This window comes from Corvus cornix, chromosome 1 (assembly GCF_000738735.6).
Source record: "Corvus cornix cornix isolate S_Up_H32 chromosome 1, ASM73873v5, whole genome shotgun sequence".
Lineage (NCBI taxonomy): Eukaryota > Metazoa > Chordata > Aves > Passeriformes > Corvidae > Corvus > Corvus cornix.
The window spans coordinates 44,935,347-44,959,631 of record NC_046332.1 but is presented as its reverse complement, the minus strand read 5'-3'; the positions used below and the strand labels follow the sequence as shown (position 1 = coordinate 44,959,631).

The 24,285-nt window shown below is 41.8% G+C and overlaps 1 protein-coding gene across 2 annotated transcripts in view; it reads left to right on the top strand.

Annotated features, from left to right (window-relative positions):
* The window catches only part of LATS2 (large tumor suppressor kinase 2), a 48,971-nt gene extending 24,931 nt beyond the window's left edge, over positions 1 to 24,040 (top strand). Inside the window, exons 3-9 of one of the 2 annotated variants that reach the window (XM_039565068.1) lie at positions 11,710 to 11,842; positions 13,744 to 15,281; positions 17,986 to 18,568; positions 19,185 to 19,367; positions 20,560 to 20,666; positions 21,409 to 21,797; positions 22,912 to 24,040. In XM_039565068.1, coding sequence (XP_039421002.1) covers positions 11,710 to 11,842; positions 13,744 to 15,281; positions 17,986 to 18,568; positions 19,185 to 19,367; positions 20,560 to 20,666; positions 21,409 to 21,797; positions 22,912 to 22,921 — 2,943 coding nt within the window. In that variant the 3' untranslated portion in view covers positions 22,922 to 24,040. Of the gene's footprint in view, positions 1 to 11,709; positions 11,843 to 13,743; positions 15,282 to 17,985; positions 18,569 to 19,184; positions 19,368 to 20,559; positions 20,667 to 21,408 lie in introns of both variants that reach the window. The other variant, XM_039565064.1, reaches the window with a different exon arrangement.
* The last annotated feature ends 245 nt before the right edge of the window (positions 24,041 to 24,285 follow it).

The following is a 24,285-nucleotide window of genomic DNA, read 5'->3' as shown; positions in this document are numbered from 1 at the left end:
AAATTCAGTTTATAGAGTTGAATATGGAGAAATGCAATAAACAGTACTAATGCATTGCACATTTGCAGCACCATGTAACTTTGTGGGGAACAGCTGTCTATGGCAGCACAAAAAAACTCTTCCAGTCTTTGACACAATTCTTTTCTATGCTTTGGGGCTTTATTCCTGGACAGCAAACCTCATAACTCATCTTGCTGAATCTGAATACCCAGTTTACAAGTTCCTTGTATCCAATTTGTCTAAGAAATAATTTATAAAGTCTGTGAATATCTGTAAAAATACGGTATTCTACATAATATATATGTATCTTTTTAGTAGAAGGAAGAGCAATGGGAAGCCCTTATCTTGGTGTCTGTGGCCACTGAAAAGAAATGCTTTGATATACAAATAGCATTATTGTAAATGTAATGCCAGCCAAATGCATTTTTGGCTAATGCGTGAGCAATAAAATTAGCAAACACATCACTTGCTGCTAATGAAGAGGAATAAGCTCATCATGAAACCTTCATTGAACTGCTATTCTATCCAGCTTTATTTACTTGCCCTGATAGAGTAAGAAACATCTGTCTCAAAGGAAAAATTAAAAAGAAAGAAAAAAGGGGAGAATACGTACGCTGGTAGGAAGGGGTCATGCTATCACTCTGGCAGCCCAGGATATGACAAGTGGGTCTGGAGGAGAGCATGGATGGCCTGCTGCTCTTGCAGCAAATATTCCCTAGTTTCTAATAAGTGTAAATACTAATACTGCAGAATATCCCACCTTAGAGAAAGAACATGAAAGAGCCCAATTCCAAGAGCAGACTTAAAAGAGTTTGTATGGTGCTTATTAAATGACAGCTGGCCTTTGCACAGCAAGGTGTTGCTTTTGCAGGAATTGCCATCTTAATGTATTTAGTGATTTAAAATGCATTGTATCAGGAATAGGTTGGGTTTTGGTTTTTATCTTTTAAGATTGCACACCTTGAGTGTAGGGACCCTCATCTGGACTCCCGGAGTGCAGAGTAGCAGGTTCGTCTCTTATTCATGGCCAGATTTCATATATGAGGACCCTGGCCCACAACTGGCAGTGAAGCTGTCCTGGAGCACCCTTCTGAAAACAGCAGCCCTGTTCTGCTGTGTGCTGCACCTTTCCCTCAAGGCTGGGCTCAGTGCTACCCCAGGTTTGAAGATGCCTTCTGAGCAAGGCTCTTTGCTGTGTTCTCTGTGTGTTGAGAGTTTGTGAGATTCCAGTGGAATCAATAAATTCCTGAAGGCAGCTTGCTGTGATTTTTTTTCTCCAGGGATTTGTATAGGTTCTTTGCTGGGTGCTGCAGTGTTATTGACATCCTCACATTAATAATTACATTGGTATTAACATCAGCACTGTTGGCCGAATTTACGTGTTTCATTAGGCTGAGTCAGACAAGGGCGAAAGTGGAGGAATTAGTCTGGTGGAAGTCTATCCATTCTCTTGGGCGGGAAAGCTTTCTGATAGCATTAGTGACATGCACAGCACCTCTCCTGCTCTACTGATTGCTTCAGTGTGCCTTATGAAGAAGTCATAATAAAACACTTCCTCTGTGTGTTACTTTTCTTGTCTTTTCAAGCTGAGTTCTGTCTTTAAATTGAGTTTCTGGATTCATTGTTGCTTTCCGGATGTGGATCATACCAATCCAGAGGAAAGTTTCAAACCAAATGGTGGCTTGAATCAAGAATTTGAAGATTCTTGCCCCGTGCATACCTTCCTCCTAGTTATAAAGGCTGTAACTCCTGATATTGTCTGCTATTAGCTTCTGGTGAACTCTGCTACTCAGTGCTGCTGCTGAAAGGGTTGTTTGCTTCTCTTTGCATCAACCCAACTGCTTTACTGTTAGGATAAAAGAAGTGAAAAACAGGGAGATGGGAGGTGTTGCATTCAACACTTTAGTAACTTGAATTAAAATCCAGAGGCTTAGTAAAATGCTCTCCACTGTCTTGGACTTCTGTGCCATGTAGAAAGGTTTTGCTTTGAAATACCAGGTAGTTCCTTGAGTTATAGTCGTAAGCCTCAGAGTTTGCCCAGTGCTGGACTCGGTTTGAAAAGGGGATGGTGTGTGCGATAACGCCTCTAGTTAATAAAAAATGTGAACAGGAACCTGGAAGGGGGTTTCGGTAAAGATGATAGTGCTGCTTGGTTTGAGACAACTCAGGAGCTTATATTTGAATTTGTTTTCTAATTGCCCTCTGTTTCCTTTTCCTCAGGGTTCAGAAGCTGTTGTAGGATGTTACCTTACCTTTGCAATACTAAAGGTGTGACCTTGTGGGATCAGGAGAAGCTCTTAAGCCACACTGGTTAATGCAAGGCATATGGCTGGAGCACTGTGTGACAGAATGCAGGTCACTGCAGTGGCTGCCAGACAAAAGTGAACTGGAGCCCAGGCTGAAACTGCTTCAGACTGTGTCCAGAGGGTGGGAAGTGCCCTGTTCCTGTAACCAAAGCGAAAATATTTCAGGGAAGTAAAATAGGATCTTTGAAAAGGAGTTTGTATGCGCTTGCATGTGTGTGCATGTGCATTCACTCACACATGAAGTAAGCAAAGCTCTTCCATGCTGCTCTGTAATGTAATCTTGCCAGTGCAGTAATTTGTAAATGCTGTTTATAACATGATTTGCCTCACTATAAGGTTTCTGAATTAGCACATAATAGTGCTCCTGCTATTAGGAAATATTAGGAGACATTTGTCCAACTTTCTGTCTGCTGATGGACCCGCCATGGGTCATTTGGTTAGACTTGAACTCAAATAGTTTAAATAGCTCTCCAATGAGCATACTTAAAGTGTAATGAGGAACAGTTATGGCTGTATATACAATTGTTTGTTCTGTTTTAAATTAGAAATCCTTTTCAAAATAGGATTCCTCTCTTGTGTTTGTGTAGGGCTCAGCACAGTGCAGAAGGCTTTGGGGTACCATCACAGCAGAAAGGATTTTGTGTAGCTAGGAGATAACCTAGAACACTGCAGATGTACAAATACACATTTTTCCCCCCTCCTTTATTTTTATCATTGATGTAAACCCCTATGAGCTTTGTAATATAGATAGTCCTGGAGTACTACATGTGTTCAAAATGGAATGCTGTGTGCTCACTCCTTACAGCTCTGTGCTGATGTGGGATCTGAAGCAGTGTGTTTTCCAGAATGGGAATTTTCTGTACTGTTGGCCAAGTATGATTGCTAAAGCAGGAGTGTGTGCTCTCTGAAAAGCTGGGGCAGTGAGCAGGTGCCTTCAGAAAGGGACATTAGAGCCTTTGAATAGGCAGCAAATCACCACGGATCTTGGGTGTTTACAGCATCACTCTCTTCACCAAATATGTGGGGAAACAAGGCTTCTGCCATCAGCTTTTCAGATACAGATGTGCTTTTTCCAAGGCTGGTGTGGACAGGGAGAACAGGTTATTTGTCACTGTTCCTCAGGTCTATCTATTAAGTTGCCTTCATGATAAAGCTGTCTGCACCCTGGTCCCCTTCCTCTCATGCCTGTGTCCTGGCTGGAAGAGAGCAGCTCAGCTCTGTTTTTCCTTCCCAGCCTACTTGAAAGAAAGGGAAAAAAAAGTGGTATTCATGGTGGCTCTTTGTTATTTTCACTCACTTTATTATTGTTGTTAGTGTTGTGGCCTCTCTTCCCTTGCTTGTTTGTTCTTTCATGGCACTTGAGCTTTGTGCAGAGTGCAGCTTTGTTGCCTGGGGCAGGACCTCTTCCAGCTTCCTTCAGGCCTCCCCCTTTCCAAATCCTTTCCAGAGTGCCTGATGTGCTTCCAGAAATGGTACAGTAAATGTGTATGTAAATATAATAAAATTATTTGTTTTATCTGACTGGTGACGCAAATAAGAGTCTTATTTCTTCATTAAAGAAGTTCATGAAGAAATAAGAAAAAAGTAATGTCTTTTTTTACATATTGCTTTTAGGGGGCTCACTTGAAATTAGATTAATGTAAAGGAAACCATATACACAGCTGTGCACAGGTTATAGAATACCTATATGCGTGTCAGTACACACACACACTCTCTGGAACATCAACAGGAGCTGTCTGATGAAATGTTCTGATCAGATTTGAAAATTCACATTGCAGTGCATGTGTGTTTTCTCTTTAAGCAGATTGCATCTCTTGAATAGTTCATGAGAGCTTCTTGAAGTGTTTACGTATGCGCTCTTTGTCTGGAGATGCTTTGTTATAAATACTTCCTTCTTTTTACAGGCATTTGTTTGGAATTATGCTGAGCAACTGTGCTTGGTTTATTTCCAAATGTCTTAGCTTTGGGACCATGGATTGGCTTATAGCCTGAAATTCATATCTCTCCTTTTCAGGGGAAGAGCCATATTTGAACAACTCATAGAACACAAGGACTGCAGTGTAAAATAGGAGGTGTCCCTCATGAAGCTCCCATGGCCAAACACAGTCTTGCAATGAGCTGTGGTGGGAGAATGGACTACACAGGCTTAGTTAAAAGAACAAACAAATACCAGGAAAAAAAATAAAAGAAGTTCTATGCTGCTAGGTAGTATAAGTTGCATAGTGTTAAAAAGTATTTTGATGTAACTGGTAACTTTTGAGGCATCTGACAAGAAGTTATGTTGTATTTCCAGTCGCTGTTCTCTCTGTTTTTCTCCTCTCTTAACCTTTTTAAGTTGGCGAAGGTGTTACGGTGGCTGGTCTTTATAAGTACCCTGCTGCTAAATCTATATAGCACTTTTTTCTTCTCTTGGAAGAACTTAAATAGCTTTGATTAGTCATCAAGTTAAGGAGAAGCTTCTGGGAAGAAACACTAGAAAAGTCTTTTCTGTGATACTTGTGAAAGAACTTTGTATTCACTATAGGGCTAGTAAAATACAAAAACTAAAGTGATAGATTTCAAATATTAGTATCACTTGTCTGGTTCATTTGTTTAATTTTTAACTATCCAGAGTTGTTTTAAATCCAAAAAGATGTTAGAAACATTTTGATCACCAAAAGATGGTTTGTGTAAGTGAAAAAAAGTAACCAGATGATCTAGTTACTTTGTTTTATTTTGTCTCATTCCTTCCATAGCAATAGCAAATATATCTATGGAAGGAATATAGTTGGACGTCAGGAAGAATTTATTCACAGAAAGAGTGATTAAGCATTGGAGTGGACTGCCCAGGGAGGTGGTGGAGTCACCATCCCTGGGTCTAGTTGACGTGGTGATGTTTGGTCAAAAGTAGGACTTGATGATCTTGGAGATCTTTTGCAACTTTTGTGATTCTGTGGAATGTGCCATATTCTGTGGCTTTGAGGATTAAGGTAATTTATTTCAGACGTGGTTTGTGGTGGTCGTGATACAAGGGTTTCCATGGTGGGACCCAGTAGAATTGACACTTCAACCCTCTAACATCTTTTTGCCTAGTACTCCAAGTTGTGTATTTTGACCTGGACTTAATTACCTTATTTTAATAATAAGTTATCATGCTGCCATAAACAAAACAATAACAGGAACCCATTGTACTGGATGCCATATAAGCAGAGTAGTAAATATACCAGTCTTCTGTTGGTGAATGTCTAAATAAAGACTAAAAGTGTTGGAAGGCAAACAGAATGAGCAGTGGCATAGCAATGACTGTCACATTAGATTTATTTGTATTTGTTTTTCTTCTGATAGGGCATTTACCAGAGCACTGTATCGTTTACAAAATCCTCCCTCTGTCTTTTGCACATACTGCCTTTGTTAGTTCTGCAAATATCTGTTGAAAATATATATAAAACCCTTTTGGTTAAAGTTGTTCCTTACCTGCAATTCCCCATTCCTAATTTACAGTCATGTATTTTTTCCATATGTTGATGTGATTTAACTTAGCGAGTCTTACATTTTGTCATGTGTCTGTATTCTTTTTCTGTCTGCCCAGTTTTGTGTACTACAGTGTGTCTCTTCTGCATACTTTAGCCCCTAGTAAGCTTGGAATGAAAAAAAAGAGGAAGCACTTTGACAGTGTGAGGTGGGAATGCACAGTCAGTGCAAAGCAGAGCTAGAGCATCCAGCCAAAAGAATGGATGACCTCCAGAGCTGGAGTGCTAGCAGAATTGAAAATAATTCAGGAGCACAAAAGGTAGAAGTGCTGTAAGCAAGGACTAAAAGCCAGGTTTAAAGCCCCGAGTGACTTCACCACAAGGATGACTTTTCCACCACTGTTGGCACATCATCAAGAATGGTGTGCATAGCTCTTATCAAAATCATGTCCCAGTCTGATCCTTCTTGATACAGAGATGGGCTACTACACCAATAAAGGGAATGAAAATCCTCTTTAACAAAAGAAAGCTAAGTTCAGCCCTGGAGGCCCAGCTATGAGCATCCCTTAGTGTGAAGGGGGCTTCACTGTGTAGGTAACAGCAGAACTGCTATGTAAAGACAATCAAAACTAAAATCAGAGACAATAAACTGATCCTGCATAGTTTAGGCTGAAAGTGAGAGGGAAGTTTATACCTGCCTAAGCAGGATAGCTTTGGAGGAGTTTGTAACAGGAGCAGTGGGGGCAGAAAATCCTTAACTAATCATGGGGTAGCTGTCCATTAGTTTCTGAATGGTTTACATGGTTTCTGAATGGACTAAGTGATACTGCAGCACTCAGTAGGTTTCTGCCACTGCTAATTTTCTCCTGCTTTTTTGATGCACTAAAACTGAAAAGCACTAATGATACTCAGGATAATATCTTAATTATGTGGCTAGAATATTTTAATCAAGGTTATGGTAGGCATGGGAATTTATGTGCAAAAATTTAGCCCCTGGTGTTAGCAACCTGAAAACAGGCAAAACAAAAGTACGAGTACTAAAGTGGATGAAGTGTCCAACTAGAGAATAATTGCAGAGAGAGAATATTACAAAATAGGTTTCTCTTTTCTGTAGGGCTGCAGTGGTTCTGATAGAGTACATTGTACACATTGTTTCCTGAACTGCTTGGGTTTTGCATGTTTAAAATCATGAATGAAAAATCCTACAATGGGGGGCTATCGCAGAAAAGCTTGTAATCAATGCTGGATCATCTCTTTTGGCATGAGCTTTATTTTTTTCCCTTCTGCGGGGAACCTGTATCTGTTTCCTGCATCTGTCACCCATCCTTCTTAGTGAATGGAAAGCAAGTAATTAATTTTTGTTGTTGTTAGCAATTAATTACCCTTGCCAAATCTTGGAGGACCTATTGTCTCCTTCAGACACAATGTTCTTGGGAAAAAGTCTTACTTATTGTAACCTCTTGTGCAATCTTCGCTTGGATGATAAATACATCTTGGCAACAAGGAGCTTTCTGAATGAAAAATGTTGCTGGACAACCCTGTAGTACAGCAAGAACGCAAACCTCTGCCAATGCTGGTGGAGTGCAGCCAGGCGGGAGGGTAAAATGGGGAAAGCCTTTCACACTGCCTGCAGAGCACAGAGTGAGATGAAGTCTTTATATGCACACATCCAAATATCTGTTTACCATCAAATAAGGATTTTTCCTGTTGTGCATCTGAGCTCAAAGGTGGCCTTCCTTCTAGCAAAATCTTGAAATCTGCTGGAAAATCGCCATCTACCAGTGCAGGACTGGGGAAATAACAGAGAGCATGTGGACCATGCAGCAGTTGGGTTTAGGTAGCCTGCTGTAGGAACTAGCTGGGAAACTCCACCCTCCCCATTTTTTTCTTTGAGTCCACAAATTTGAGATCCTGCAGTTTCCTCAATCTGCTTTGTGGTTTGTGGCCTAACTTTGGTTTTCCATTAGATCTGTCCAGAACCGTAGGTGACCACTGAAACCTCATTTTAATATTGCAGCTGTTACATTAATTACAGAGTTATTAGAGTTAATTGTAAATGCACATTTCTCCCTGTAGCTCTTCACCTTTACTTTTTCTGCTTGATTTTTTCATCAATACTTAGTGATGTCTGGAAGCAAAAAGGTGCATAAAAGCCCTGCACAGAGAGATGTTTGAATCCTCCAGAGGGAATACAGAGAATGAGATGGACTGGGTGCGCTCTGTTCTCTTGAGGTTTCTGTGCACACTGCCGTGGGCCTGGCAGCTGGCTGTGGGGCGGCAGAGCACAGCCAGCAGCCAGGTTTCCCAACCCATGCTTCGGCTGACCCCGCTTGGCCTGGTGAAAAGGAGACATTGTGAAGCAGGGGCCCCTATGCAGTCCACCTTGCAGTTAGTGGAAATCTTCATTGACCTCAGTGGGAGCTGGATTTGATCCTGTGCCTACTTGAGTGTTTTGGCATTGGCTACGGCTCCAAGTGGCTTTTTTTCCCCTGGCTCATTTCTGGTTCTTTTTTTCCCTTCTCTTTCTAAAATGTACTTACCTTTGAGTGGTGTAAAATCAAGACACCTCCATCCATGTCAGTGTAGCTGTGCACTTTTATCTTCTCCCGGTGTCTGTCCTCGTTTCCTCATCCCTTCTACTGTCTGTGTATTGGTTTGCAAGATTTTGGCATTGATTTCCCTCCTTTTTGAGCCATTCTGCTGCTTCTCACAAACACCCTCCATCTCACTTAAACCTCTGCTCTCCAGCGAGTGTAATTACTGACACTGTTTAATCCATCCTCTGCCCTTCTTCCTAAACTTCAAAACAGTCTTTATATTGATTTCTGGCAAATGAAGACCAGGCTTCAGCCCCAGCTGCCAGCAGGGAGCCAACTTCCCCTTCAGCAGGCTCCTGGAGGCCAGCCCTTTGCTGCCTCATCCCAGCCATGCTCCCTTGCTCAGCAGAGCTCATTCCTGTGTTGCACATAGGAAGGAGAGAGCCACCGTGCCCCAGGAGCCAGCACCCACCGTGGACAGAGCACACTCTGTGATCCTCAGCCATGCATCAGCATGTCCTCTGTCCCTAAGGAAAAGGTGCTGGAAGTAACAGCCCTTTTCAGGTGACTGCCAGAGAGAAGGGAGCTGTAGGCTTGGACAGTGGCAGTGGGAAAAACAATGCAGAGGAGGACAAAGGCTGCCTGTAACAGTGCTCGAGCTTCTTGGTGCCCTCCACTCTCCTTGAGTATCCCATGCCTCCAGAGGGATTTGTCTCCTGGGTGGAGAATTAGGATTATATGTAATCTACCTCTGAGGAAAAACCTTTTCCTTTTATATGTGGATTTTTGGATTTTTTTTTCTTTTGGTCACTCTCCATTTGCTTGGAGATGATGTGAGGTTTTTGTGAAATAGTATCAGAAACTGGGGATATTGGTGTCTTGTGAGAGTTACAGGGGAAAGGGCCCAAGCTGTGGGATGCTGTACAGGAGAATCACAGGTGTTTTTTGAATCACAAAAAAACTTACTTCATTTTTTCCAGCAGTAATGTAAATGCTGAGCAAACAGGGTGTGTAATGAGGAAACCCTTTCGAGGGTGGGAGCTGACCTAATGAAAGATGAGAAGTGGGGAGCTGGAGCACAGGACTGCTGCTGCTCTGGGGGCTTGCGAGGGTGAGATTGCCAGTGACACACCTGCTGGTCCCAAGCTCTTGCTGGCCTCTTACGTTATCCAGCTGTGCACAGTGGAATGTATTGTGCTTGTTTCCTCACATTATTCCCACTGAAGTTTAAATATGAACCCCCTAAACTGTACTGAAGGTAGAACATGCAGCTTCAGGAAGGCCAGCGTTGTTTTCACTCTGCTTTTCAGACACAGGCAATGTCAAAAGAGGAGAAAGTTATAGTATGGAGGGTCAGAGCATTGCTTTCAGAGATGATATCACTATGCTAGTGATAAAAATTTCTCCTATTTTAGTCCTTTTGAATTGTGTACAGCCAGCACAGATAAGAGAGGGAGAAATGGACTATGTAGGCTGTTTTATTAATCATTAATTCAGTTGTTGCCCAACATCCAAACCAGCCCAAATGTGCTTATGGAGAACATTTAATTTTGGAAGCTAAGACTTGTGACCTAAGGCTAGATCCAACTGCTGTAAATGGGACAGAGTGTGTTAGCAGCTGTGTGGAACAGGGCTGTAAAGCCCAGAGTCCCTGGATGATGAGAATGCTGAGCGCTAGGGTGTGACTTTGCTAATACTTTAGAAATGTATCCACAAGAAGAAAAAAGAAAGAGGAAAAAACATTGTGGGAAATTCTTTCCTTCATACATAATATTTTTCTGTTGAATTAAAATTGCCCCTAGTAATGTGTTGATGCCAGTGAAGTATTTCAGCTATAGGAAATGTGAAACCAACTACTGCCTTTCTATGAATTATGAGTCATAAATTGTATGAAAAATATTCAGCTTGCTATAGCTGTTCCCCAAGCAGAACCTCTGACTAATGGAGAAAACGCTGCCATTTTGGAGGGAGTAGGAGGGGTCTGAGTTAAGCAGAGCAAGATGCCAAGGGCCAGCCAAGTGCCAGCGTGTGGCTCTGTGCTAAGTGTGAATTGGTGTCACCTGAGATGATCCTCCCTTGCTAAGTAAACAACTGGAGAGTATGTGACATGTGCTTGCCTTGCTCCAGCTGAGGTTCCTGACTGCCAGCCAGTGCCCAGAATTGACCCATGGGAGAGCCATGCACTGGTGCCAACCCCGCTGCCACATCTGCAGCCAGTCAGCCAGGCCAGGGAGGCACAGCCTCCATCTGATTCAGCACCCAGTGGGCAGGTTGCAATGACAGAATTCCCCTAAAAATAGCAGTAAAGTGGCAAGAGAATAGGATACTGACGTTTGCGTGCAAATCCTTGGTGGTGGCATTCATTTCATCCAGCTTCAGCCATCTAAGAGCTGGGAGTTCAGTTCAAATTAGTTCCCTAATCATTTCTCACTAAAGTTTATCTCCTCTTATATCTATTCTATGAACTGCCTTTTGGAGGTGATTATAGAAAGGTCCTCAGCAACTACTTTTGAGTAGGTATCCAACTTTTTGATGGGTAAAGTTCTGTGAGTTAAATTCAACATCAAAGCTCTGGATTTCAGTTTCTTCGTCATTTCAGCAAAGGCCATGCAGCCTCATGAGGATTTGTGAATTTTGCTTTGCAACTGTGCAATGCTAGAGTCATTGTTGAAAGGCGTAAGTGAAAGTATAAACAGACTGCAGGGAGCTGTAGAGCAGGGGTTGCTAACTGTGGTTGTGTTTGAAGTTTAGCTGGAGCCTTCGTATTCTCGTTTTAGTTTTCAGGCCGTGTGTCTGGCACCCATATTAACTTCTCAGTGGTGGATGTGTGCCCAATAAAATACAGCTAAAAAGACTGACGGTGTGACTGACTTTCAGTTTGGGATGCCCAGTCCTTTTCCAAACAAATAGTGGATGATGTCTGAAATACTGAAAACAGCAGTTTTTCTTCCCTATTGACTCTAGTGAGCAGAAATCAAACCCTGCCTAATTAGCTTCTTTGTGGCATCTGTGAAAGAATAAGGTTTTAACTATGTTCAGATGTGACTAAGAGACATACTCTCAAACACTAGCAGCTAAATTTTCATTTCATTTCATCCAGTGTGAAACTATGCTGCCTTTTCCATACCTGATTCAAAGATTGTTTTAAGGGATCTCAAAGGACACATTTTAATTTGAGGCTTCTTTAATTGCCAGACTCTGGGTAGGCTGTGTGTTTTGTTATTTTCTTCTTACAAGTTTTGAGTTGTGTAAGGCATGCAAATGCTTTCAAAATATGAGTCCATTGTGCTTCAGGCAGCTGTGATCTGGTGTTCAAAATGTTCCTATTAATGTAAGAACACTTAACTGCTTTACAACTCACAATCCGGTGCTTGGGGTTTGTCAAGACGTGATTCAATTCTTGTTTGCTTTGTATAGGAGATGGCTGTTCGGGCACTGAAGCAGACAGGGAGCAGGAGTATTGAAGCAGCCCTGGAGTACATCAGTAAGATGAGCTACTTGGATCCTAGAAATGAACAGATAGTACGTGTAATTAAGCAAACCTCACCAGGTAAGCATGAACTTCTTTTTTTTAAATTGTGTTCTTCTTTCTTGCAATAAGCTAGTTTTTAAAGTAGGGTCATAGCTGGGGAGAAGTGTTGGACAGCAGTGTTCCATAGCAGCCCTGTAGGAGATAGTGAAGTGAACCTGGCCTTGCAAGGCCAGCTGGGCTGGAACCTCAGTACAATTCACCTGCTTCCAAAGAGTGGTCTGTGTACTCATTCATAGTCTACATTCTCAAATAGAAATCTGTTACTCAAATCCAAATATTCCTTCGTCAGACCAGAACAGACTTACTGGTATACAAATCAAGGAGGTGGACATCATAGCTCTCTTGACATCAAGATTATTTGCACAGCTGAATTATGTGTCCCAAAGAAGGGCAGTTATTGCTGCTACTTTCTTTTATGGCCTCTGATAAGGGAAAGCAAAGTCCGCTTGTCCCTAAGGCTCAGCATGAATCCTACTGACAGAGATGACAGATGGGTCTTACGGCTGCCTCCCACTTCCACACCAGAGTACCCATTTTTTCGGATACTTTAGATTGCCACAGCCTCATCAGTGCATCTCACTGTGTCCCAACAGATGAGCTGTCAGGGGTGTTGTTGTAAGAACAGCCTCAGTAATGCTGGCCTTATGTTATGACAGGAGAAAGAGCTGCCAATTACCGATTTCACTTTAAAGATCTCTGATTCCATTTCAAAACGTTGCATTCTTTATGAAGGTATCTTTTAGTGTGGTGGCAGCCTCTTCAGTGTGCAGAGAGGGTGCATGAACCTGTCTTAATGCCGTGCACATCCCTGTGTGTCTGTAGGCAGCAGGGCTTTTGTGTCAAGGCGAGGAGTCAGCAGCTGTGCTCAGGTGTGCTGCATCTGGTCCAGCTGGGACATGGTGTACTGCAAAAAGCTTGTAATCTAATGTTCAAGCCTGCATGACTGTTCTTACAGGCTTTGTGAAGTCAGGATTTTAAAAGGAAATGGTTTAGGCATAGATGGGCCGAGTCCTGTGATTTGTGAAAGCTAAAGAACCAGAAGAGGAACAAAAACATAACAACAGCACAGAGTCTCCCCTTGTCTTTTTAGCGCAGCCAGTGTTTTATACACCTGCAATTTGTCCTCAGATCAAAGAACTGATGAAAAGTGCCGTTAACATTTCCACTGTAGGAATGTTGCTATCTTGTCTCTGCACATTCTTCAAGCTAAGATTAATATGTTGACACCCTGAAAGATTTTCCTTCCCAACAGATGGAAGATGAGTAATATGAGGGGGTACTTTGTGTCCAACACATTGGAAGGAATACAGGACAAACTGTATGATGCCTTTGTTTAAATGAAGGAGAGGGAAAGAAGGATTTTTGAGAATGATGGAAGAGAGAGATGTAAATAGAAAACAAGTGTGAGCAGGTGGCTCACTGTACAGAAGATGGACTCTGTGATGGCCTAGTAGTTTATAGCAATGTTGACTTTAAGTTATATGGAAAGTCCTTCCAGCAGCTATTTCCTGCCCATTGGTGTTGTACTTAACACCCTGCTCTGTGGCTTCCTCCTGTCTGAGAGCAATGACTGGTAATACTGGTCCAGCTTTAAAAAACAGGCTGTAGAGTAATCTGATGAGTTCATAGTTAGGGAATTTGTGCTTCTATTTTCATGATTTGATAGGACTCCCTGATGATTCCTGGCATGAGCAATATTGTGAGCCAGTAGCTCGTTATCAGTAGGAATACTTGGCACTTATAACTTCAAATGTTCAGAGTGCTTAATTTAGATTTTGAAAGGTGTTTTTATAACACATATTCCCTGTGCCGTGTGCATGTGTGTGGTGTATGTCTGTATGTATAGATGGGTGAGTAATACAAAGTAATTGGTTCACCTGAATTGTTTCCTAACATTCTTCTGTGTTCTTTTTGTAAAGGAAAGGGTATTGTGCCAAATAATGTAACCCGCAGGCCGAGCTTTGAAGGATCAAATGAATCTTTTCCGTCCTACCATCAGATCAGTAATGCAGCCTATGAAGGGACAGGCTTTGGAGCAGAAGGTGCAAATATGCTTACTGAAGTTCCAAGGCCCTACATGGACTATTTAATCTCTACTTCTCAGTCTTCAGCTATGACTGCTCCTGTGCAGCGACCCTCTGGAGTGGGCACTCACAGCACACCAACGAGCCACCAGCAGAAAGCATACCCTGCAAATATGGAGTCTTCTGTGATTAATTATCCAGTGGCTAATCACAGCAGCCAGGCCTTGCAGCTGCAGGCGTCTCATGGCTCCAACAGCCAACATTACAGTAGACAGCACATTATGGTGCAGGGGGAACCTATGGGATATGGTGTTCAGCGGAGTCCATCCTTCCAAAACAAGATGCAGCAGGAGGGAGGATATGCCAATCTCCCAAATAAAGGGGCAGTTGTTCAGAACAATACTGGTCATGCATTTCAGCAGGCACCAGCAAGCCTGTATATCTCACATTCTCATCACAAGCAGACAAGTCCTTCTTCTCATCAAATGCATGTGATATCCAGAGGTCCAGCCTTTGCTAATGATTTTTCAGACAGTCCACCACAAAATCTATTAACTCCATCTAGAAATAGCCTAAACATGGACCTCTATGACATGAATAATCCTCAAGTTCAGCAGTGGCAGGCAGCAACCCCGTCACGCAGAGATTCTTTACAAAACCCGGGAATAGAAGCATCTCCACGGCAACACGTATCCTTCAGACCTGATGCCACAGTGCCAAGCAGAACAAACTCCTTCAACAACCACCAGCAACAGCCACAAGTGACAGTGTCTATGAGGCAGGTTCCTCCAGGAAAACCTGATCCTTCCATTGCATCTCCAAACACAATCACAGCAGTCACATCTGCTCATATCCTCCAGCCAGTGAAGAGCATGCGAGTGATGAGACCCGAGCCTCAGACTGCAGTGGGACCTTCCCATCCTGGCTGGTTGCCTGCGCAGGCACCGGCTGTGGATGGCTTGGAGATCATGGAGCAGCACGTGCCACCATCTGGAGCAGCTAATGCCTATCAGCTAGATGTGGATTACGGTAACCAGGAACTGCGGTGTCCACCACCACCCTATCCCAAGCATTTGTTACTTCCTGGCACCTCTGAGCAGTTTGATGTCAACTGCTTGTGCATGGGCGTGGAGCAGACTCTGCGTGTGGTCCCCAGTTCAACGAGCAATAAGGCTGAAGAGAGCAACGAGCGAAATGATAAAAACAGCAAGAACACTAAAGCTGAAAAACCAAGCAAGGATAAAAAGCAGATTCAGACATCTCCGGTGCCTGTACGAAAAAATGGCAAAGATGAGGAAAAGCGAGAATCCCGAATAAAGAGCTACTCACCTTTTGCCTTCAAGTTCTACATGGAGCAACATGTAGAGAACGTCATAAAGACCTACCAGCAGAAAATTAATAGAAGGTTACAATTGGAGCAAGAAATGGCAAAAGTAATTCTTATTTTGTTATAGTAAAATCTAATAGGGTCAAATTGATTATTACTATTTTTAATTTGTAAAAAAAATTTTAAAGGCAGAATCCACTAAAGTAGTAGCTATCAGACACCTCCCTATACCAGACTGCATCCACTTAGAAGTGTAGGTGCAGATCTGGGGGGCTGTTTGAAAAACCTGAGATGTGAAATGATATTTCTTCATACCAGAAAAGTAAAATGAAGCAAAATCCCCCCATATTATAGGTAAGAACTTAGAAGGCAGGATTGAGGCTGAGATTATTCTGCCAATACTTTGGCAGCCCTTGCAAAACTCTTTGGTCTAGTTCTTCCTCACTGTTCCATGATTGCTGCTCATTCACCAAAGCTGTGGTTCAGCTTGGCAGTGTAGTCACTGTGCCATATTTTCAGCTGAGTGTGTAATACTTGACTGAAAGTTGTCTGTTGAACACATGTAAGTAATACTGTTGTGCAAGTAACCATATCTGGACCAGCTTGAACTGATTTTGGGACCGTTGCCAGAACTTGTTCTAGAGGCAGGTCTCGGGGAGATGCACTTTGGGTGATAGAACTTCTTTAATGCCTAACTGTAGCTTTTGAATCTAAGCTGACTCTCTGATAGTGCTGCTTAAAACAAAGCTGCCAGGCTCTGATGGTTGGTCTGGCAGTTATGTTTGTAATTTTTATATGTGGAAGAGGAAGAGGGGTTTTTTTCTTCCCAGGCATGACTGGAATATGATTAGTCTACTTTTGCATTAAAGGATAAGCTCTAAGGAAAGCTGTTATTAACACGTAATGGGTAATAATTAACTACCCAATCTTTCCTAGCGCAGTCAGTTTCCAAAGTCAATTAATTTGATGCTCATATTGCACCAGAAAACTCCGGAGTTTGTTTGTTGAGGTTAGAATTAAAAGAATATTCTTGGAAAATCTCTTGAAATGTTGGCATTTTAGTGACAGTTAATAGTTCGTCCTCACTGCAAGTACAGGCTGTATTGTGTTGCTTGAATTTAGTGAATATTTCTGTGAGACTGAGATAGAGAATGATCTCTAGAGAAGTATAACAGCATCTAATTGTGCTAGTTCTTCTCTTCTGACTCTTCAGCTTTCCCTCATTCAGAGATAATTCAGGTACAAACAAAAACAACTCCTTCCCCTAGAAACCTCATCACTGACTGAAAATATGCACGCAGGAGATTTTGCCTATCTGAATATTACATTATTCTAGAATTAGCAAGAACAGAACACACTTGTCATTTTACCTTAAAAAGGAAACTCTTCTTTTATTATGGATTGATGTACTTACCTTTCATTTTGAAAACAGTATTCCTTGTTTTGGTTTGGCTGTTTCCTTCAGTCTGAAAATTCATCCTACCTGTTCTGCACATTTCTGTAGATTTCCTCCATTCTTTCTTCATACAGATTTAATTTTTATACCATGGGGATCTCTCTGCATAGTCTGGCTGCCCACATTCATCTTTAGATACCTAGACTACAGATGTGGAATTAAATCAACCTAAGGTGCAGCCCTTTTTCTAGCCTGCTAATCAGTCGGCTTCAGCCCCCTCCACCCTCCCAGTGGCCCCTTCTCACCAGGCACTGATCTTTCTCTCAAAAGTAGTTCAGTTGATGCCAATTAATTCAGGCTTTTGGAACTGGGGTATGCAGAAAGAAAAGAGCATGCTGCAGTAAGTGAGTTGTCAGAGGAGCCTGGGGATCAGCCTGGGGGTTTCTGCTGGTGGAGGCCACCAGTGGCTCTCAGTAGAGGGCCGGGTACTGAAGTTGGGAGAGTTGGCACTCTGCAGGCTCTGTCTTGAAAGGTGAGGAAAATCTGATTGGATACTGCTGCTTCTCTCTTTTCCAGGAGGTTTCTCCCCACAGCCCTGTGAAATGTTACTTGTAGAGCCTCTCTGGAGACAGGAGGTAGACAAGCCAGCTGTTCTACAGCTTGGGTGCAGAGGGAAAATAGTACATTTGGGAGGGAAATAGCACCAGGGTTTGGGTGGCAGTGGCTGAGAAGAGACCAGACCTGAGGATTATATGCACATATTTTGGGAGGGGAAAAAGAGAAGTTTGTAGGACAGATGTTCAGGAGATCTAAAAACTTTGAGAGTGGAGGCTGTATATGGTAGAGGAAAAACCACAATTTCTAAATAAGGTTCCAAGGCACCTGGGAATGTGTAGGTCACAGGCAACTCCTTAATTACAACACAAAACCAAACAAATAGCATCCAAGCTAGGAACTGTTAATGTGAGTTGCAGTAGGGAACCATTTGTGAACAAAGTGAACTGCTGCACATAGGTTTAAGTTTCAGTTTAAATTAAGGTGGGCTTAAGTGCACATATGTGCAGTGGAGTATAGTGGCAAAGTGCACATTTGAAGTGTAAACCAAATCCCATGGTCAGGTTTATGTTGTATTCCCCTGTCTGACATTATTGCCCCATGCCTTCTTGTTCAGCCAAATGAGACAGGCAGACCAATCTCAGATACTGCAAATTCAGGCAAAGTTTGGGCACAGTGAGTTTGCCCTTTTTTCAGAAATACCTCAACAGACAGACAGGAGAGTATATCTCTCATGAATACATCTTTTCTGGTTCTTGGTTAATTTTTCTGAGAAATGTGTTTTGGGAATGCTCATTTATTGTTCTCTTGCTATGAATATAACAGTACTAGCTCTTGTGGTTTGCTTTCCTTTGTAAAGGCTGGCCTCTGTGAAGCAGAACAGGAACAAATGAGGAAAATTCTCTACCAGAAGGAGTCTAACTACAACAGACTTAAAAGGGCCAAAATGGACAAATCTATGTTTGTGAAAATCAAGACTCTGGGTATTGGTGCCTTTGGAGAAGTGTGCCTGGCCTGCAAAGTGGACACCCATGCCCTGTATGCCATGAAGACTCTGCGAAAGAAAGATGTGCTGAACCGGAATCAGGTGGCTCATGTCAAAGCAGAGAGAGACATACTTGCTGAGGCAGACAATGAGTGGGTGGTTAAACTCTATTATTCCTTCCAAGATAAAGACAATTTGTACTTTGTGATGGACTACATCCCTGGTGGGGATATGATGAGCCTACTGATTCGGATGGAGGTCTTCCCAGAGCGTCTGGCTAGATTTTATATTGCAGAGCTCACTTTGGCCATAGAGAGTGTGCACAAAATGGGATTTATTCATCGAGACATCAAGCCTGACAACATTCTGATAGACCTCGATGGGCATATCAAACTGACTGACTTTGGACTGTGTACTGGATTCAGGTGGACTCACAATTCAAAATACTATCAGAAAGGTAGTATTTTTAGCCTTTTTCTGGGATGTTATTGTGTTATTTGTTTTGAAACAAGCACCTACTTCTTGGCAGAAGCACCAGATCAGGAAACTCTATAAACAGTCAATGGCAATAAAATGTGCCTGTCTCTCTCTGACTCATTCAGTTAGCTTGTTTCCAGTCCTTTTGTTTCCAATACTGTTCAAAACCCTGTCAGTAATGTGGCAGCAGCAGCAATTTTTCAGTTTATTCTTGTTTGGAGGGTCTCTTTTGGTGGTGAAATGATTTAGTCACAGCTTTGGAGTAGTCCACACATCTTCTGCATGTTCTATTGAGTACTGCTTTCTGTTGGCAAAAAGGTCATAAGCAATTGGTGTAGCTGATTTAAGTATACTCCATGGTACTGTATCCCCCATGGGAAGTATACTTCCTTGTGCTGAGACAGAGACATTTTGTTGGACAGTTTGTATGGAAATCCAATTGTGAATGGGAGGGCATAAGAAAATACTTTGGGTTTAAAGTTCAAATGCTGTTCTTCACTGAGAGTAGGAGATGGCTCTAGATCTGGGTAAATACTTCTCTCTTAATGTGTCGTGTTTTATGACCATGAGTGTAAACTTTCTCTCCCATTTGAAAGGGAGCCATATCAGGCAAGACAGCATGGAGCCCAGTGATCTTTGGGATGATGTGTCCAACTGTCGATGTGGAGATAGGCTGAAGACATTGGAACAAAGAGCTAAGAAGCAGCACCAGAGATGTCTGGCCCACTCGTTAGTTGGAACCCCTAATTACATTGCTCCTGAAGTCCTGCTTCGTAAAGGTAGGTAAACCTTTTTCTCCTGTTTCACTTTTTTTTTTTTTTCTTCCTTGAATAAGCTTGCTGCTTTGGAAGGTTGTCATTCTGAAGGCAAGAAACACTTCAGTCAGACTAAGGAGAACTCTCAGTGCTCCAGTGTTTAGCATCACCTCACTGACACTGGGTTTGGCCATACTTTGTGTGTCTGTGTAATGTCCACACTGAGGCCTTTGAGTGAGACTGCTAATAAATGTGTTGGATAATTTTAAGTGATATTTTTCAAGTATAAAGCAGATTATCTGTACTTGAGGAGTACGACTCTGATCCCTATCAAGTTTACACGGACCAGTGAGTAGCCAGCTGATAGGTCTGGATCACTGATTCAGACGGGCCACTTAAGTATGGATGATGTAAACTTGTGGAAATACGTCCTCCACGTTCCCAGCCAGAACCTGTGGAACCCAAGAGAAAGTTTTCCACCATTTACTCTGGACACCCTGCATTCAAAAGCTTAGCTTGAGGAGTTTGGACAGTACTTGGTGACTATCCATGCAGAACTGACATGGTCACTGTAGTAAGGAGATCAGGTGTTCAGACTTGTCTGCAAGCTAGACCCTAAGGCTAATCTGCTCTAACAGAGATTTCACACTGGATCCTACATCATCTGATGACACAAGTTCCATTGAAATCAGTATTTAAATCTTTTTTTGAGACCTTAAACATGTACCTTTTGGTCTTGTCTCAGCAGTTAGGTGATTGAGATTGTTCCTTTGCTTGGAACTTGCTCAGAAAGTCATCTGTGGCTTTCCTCTGTCTGTAGAGCCAGGCTGTGCTTTCCAGCAGCTTTTCAAAGTTGTGGATTCACCTCCACTGAACCTAGGGTGGACATCAGTCACTAAACATTTTTGTTATTCTTTGAGGTTCAGTTTGTGCTGCGTAGCTGTGGGACTGGGCACAAAAAACTCCTTCATTTTTTTTAATGATGCAGTTTCACAATTCACTTTTGTTGAGAATTTAATTTATTCACAAAGGTTCAAGGACAACAGGATTAGGTCTTTACTGACAGCAGTAAAATTTAGGTCAGCAAGAGAAGTCACAAACCTTTTGTGTGAGAAAAGGCAGAAGTTTGTGCTGTATGTTTTAATACTTAATTGCAAGTAGCTCTATACATGTTCTCCTTGACTAGTGGAGGTCAACCCTTTGACTTGTCTTTCAGGATACACTCAGCTCTGTGACTGGTGGAGTGTTGGTGTGATCCTCTTTGAGATGTTAGTGGGACAGCCTCCTTTCCTGGCTCCTACACCCACAGAAACCCAGCTGAAGGTAAGTTGAAGCAAAGTTCCAATCTGTGGTAGCAAAATTTTCCCTTCCCTTCTCTTTCATGCACAGACCTACTCCCCTTTCTTCTGCCAGAGAAAGGAGTAATGGTTAAAAAAGTCTGATTTTAAATTGTTCTGTGCAAGCACATATCCTTTGCCAGTAAATGAAGACACAAAATATCAGACTAGAACTGACTTGTGCAACTGCAGTGATAGGTATTAGTTTTATGAGTCTTCTCAGCAGAATTGTCATTTCTCAAGCACAAGTTCATCCATTTAAATTCCTTAGAGTGCCTATTTAGTACCTGATATGCCAGTGACAGTTGCAGTTGGCAATGTGTTTCAAAGTTGAGCAATATTAGTTCTTTATTAGAAAGGATCTATCTCATCACCACTTTTCCTACTTTATGTTTTGGAGACAAAGAGAAGTAATTCCTTGAAGTCATTGCACAAAATCATGTGTAAACTGAATATGTTCTCAAATCTGACCATAGGAGCATTCAGGAAGGAATTTGCCTTTTAAAAAAAAAGAATTGCTCCTTTTGTCTGCTAGCCAACAATGTTTTTCTGGTTCATTAGAGTAATTTCTAACAGGCAATGCAATCTGATAATTGGGTTCTTGAAGCTCTGAACTATGCAGACTGTGAGATGACTTGTTACATGTGCACTTCTGTACAGTTCATGTTGGCCATCGGAAGGGTTCTGTTTCCAGATCAGAAGTTCCTTAATACCTTTGTTACCTGCAGGTGATAAATTGGGAAAGCACACTGCACATTCCCTCACAGATCAAGCTGAGCCCTGAGGCAACTGATCTTATCACAAAGCTCTGCTGTGCTGCTGAGGACAGGCTTGGAAGAAATGGAGCAGATGATATTAAAGCCCATTCTTTCTTTCACTCTATGGACTTCTCTACCGATATCCGTAGGCAGCCAGCTCCCTATGTTCCAAAGATCAGCCATCCAATGGACACTTCAAATTTTGATCCAGTTGAGGAAGAAAGTCCTTGGAATGATACTAGTGGTGACAGCACCAGGACCTGGGATCCACTAGCCTCTTCCAACAGCAAACACACAGAACATGCTTTTTACGAGTTTACTTTCCGAAGATTCTTTGATGACAACGGCTATCCGTTCAGGTATCCCAAACCTTCTGGCATGGAAGTTTGCCAGTCTGAGAAGTCTGATGTAGAAGACAAAGGTGTGGTGGATCAGACTGGAGCTTGTCAGCCTGTATATGTGTAAATTATTGTATAGAGTACCAGATAAAACTAATCTCAAATCCAATAGGGCCCTTACCTGATCCTTTAGGAGCTGATCCTGCAGCACTTGGTCAGATGTACCTTCAGCTGAGGCTGGAGACATCCTGGGGAGTAAGAAGCTTGCAGGGCCAGGTCCTAAAGATAGCACTCTTGAAAGTTCAGGTCAGTTCTACTGTAAATAACTTTGTTGATAATTACACTTGAAATCCTGGTCTTCACCAAAATCTGCAAGGCCAGCAGTCTGTCGTTTCTAGGCCTATTTTTATTTGAGGTCAGCATCCCCCTTACTCAGATTAACATTTACAGACTTCTGCAACTGTCAGCGTTATTTTTTAAATGAATAAAGAGCACTTATATTTTGTTTATAGCAGGGTTTTTTTCCTACTAAATTATAGGGATTAACTTTGACAAATCATGCTGCTGTTCTTCTTTTCTACATTTTTATTTTATCCCTAGCACTTACTTCACATTTAGGAAGATGCATTAAGCTGAAGAACATGTGATGAGAGGTCTCTGTGCAATAATGTAAGAAAGATAAAAAAAAAGGAAGAGAAATGAAAAAAAGAAAACTGCTCTCTAATTTTCTAAATTTACTGATGCCATTGTATTCACACCGTGATTTTTGTTTATTATATGTATTTTCCACATTTCAAAATTGTGACGTAACCTTAAAGCTGCTTTATTTCCTTCTGCTTATTGGAGTGTAATAGAAAGTGTGAGCAAGTGGCAACTTGGGTGTGATTTCATTGTCTAGTGTGTGAAGAATGTTGCATGAGCAGTGTTTTTCTATTTGAAATGGCCTTTTCTTGCCATTCACAGGCAGGTCCTGTGGATCCATTTTTCTAAGGGTCTAAAATTAGACCATTTTAAACCGTGTGTTGATAATGTATTGTGTGGATGGTTTCCTCTTATGATTGTATCCAATATTAATTTTGTAAAACAGATTGCAAAGGTTATACCTGAGTAGTGATGTTGTGGTCTGATGTAACAGATGGTTTTAGTAAGCACGTGTCATGGGCACACACGTTTCCCCACCGAGGATCAGCAGCCAGACCATTACAACGGAGCAGATTTCTGGGGAGAGCCTGGATGGGGCTGGCTCAGGCAGGGAGCAGCACAGTGGCCGTGGCTCCAGCTGGCAGAGGCAGCACAGCGTCCAAACCGGAGCATCTCCCAAAGCGGGGCTCCCGTAACACATCGAGGCCCCGGGTGCAGCGAGGCTGAGGCTGAGGCTGGGTGCCTGCAGCTCCATGGACACCTACGGGACCTGGAGGTACGTGGCTTTCCACACATCACATCCCCACACGTAACTGGCTGTGTATCTGTTTAGGATCCTAGTGTTTTGGGCACTGACATCGGAAAATGTTGGCATTGTTGGTAGGTCATTCTGTCCCGTTGTCCAGAGGTTAAAATGTTGCTGTGATGGAGCACAATAGGCCTTCATTTCTGTCAAATTATAGGCATACTTTGAAATATCAGTTCTTAACTATGTTAAAATATGCATTTTTTTCTTGTATGTATAAGTGAGAATTATTCAAGATGATATCAGAATACTAAAGATAATTAAGCCATATGTATTTGCATATATATTATATATAACTAAATAAGTAAACACACACAAAAATCCTTAATTCAGATTAGTGTAACAGTCCTATTTAAAGTGATTGACCTAATAACATTTGGGGAAAACACTCCTTTAATGTGTTTTTGCTTTATTTTATTTTTAAATCTGGAGCTTCGTTATTTTTTCCATATATTATTCCACATATTATTCCTTAATGTTTTAGCATATCCTATCCTATCCATTGTTTAGATATCTAAGCAACAACATATGAATTCATCAGCCTAAACTAAACAAAAATGATTGTGTATTTGTTTACATTTGTATGAAAGGAATGTTCTGAGGTATGCAGTGCTTGTGTCGTGACAGTTCATGTAAGATTCAGTATTACTGCTTTTTTATATAGTAATGCCATTTTTTTGTTATTTACATCTATCTGACATTCTTTCATGTGGTAGGTTCTTTCTCAGGAACTCAATTTAACTGTTATTTATTGATATATCATTGCCTTTGAAAGCTTCTACTGGCAGAATTTATTAAAAATCTGAATCAAAATCTACAATGTGTTATGTATTATTCAAACAGACAACTTCTTCGTCCTTTAAGGCAGAAGTTTTAATGGGTTTCTTTCTGTAATGTTATTGATGGGGTTGAGCTACAAACATAAGACCCAAATCTCATTGCTGCATCAGCATTTGATGTGGAATCTCTGGGTACCTTCAGACAATTTCTTCTGTCCTCATGGCCCTTAAGAATAAGGAGCAGGATTCCGGGTAAAACCTCGTCTGGCATGACCAGGTCAGT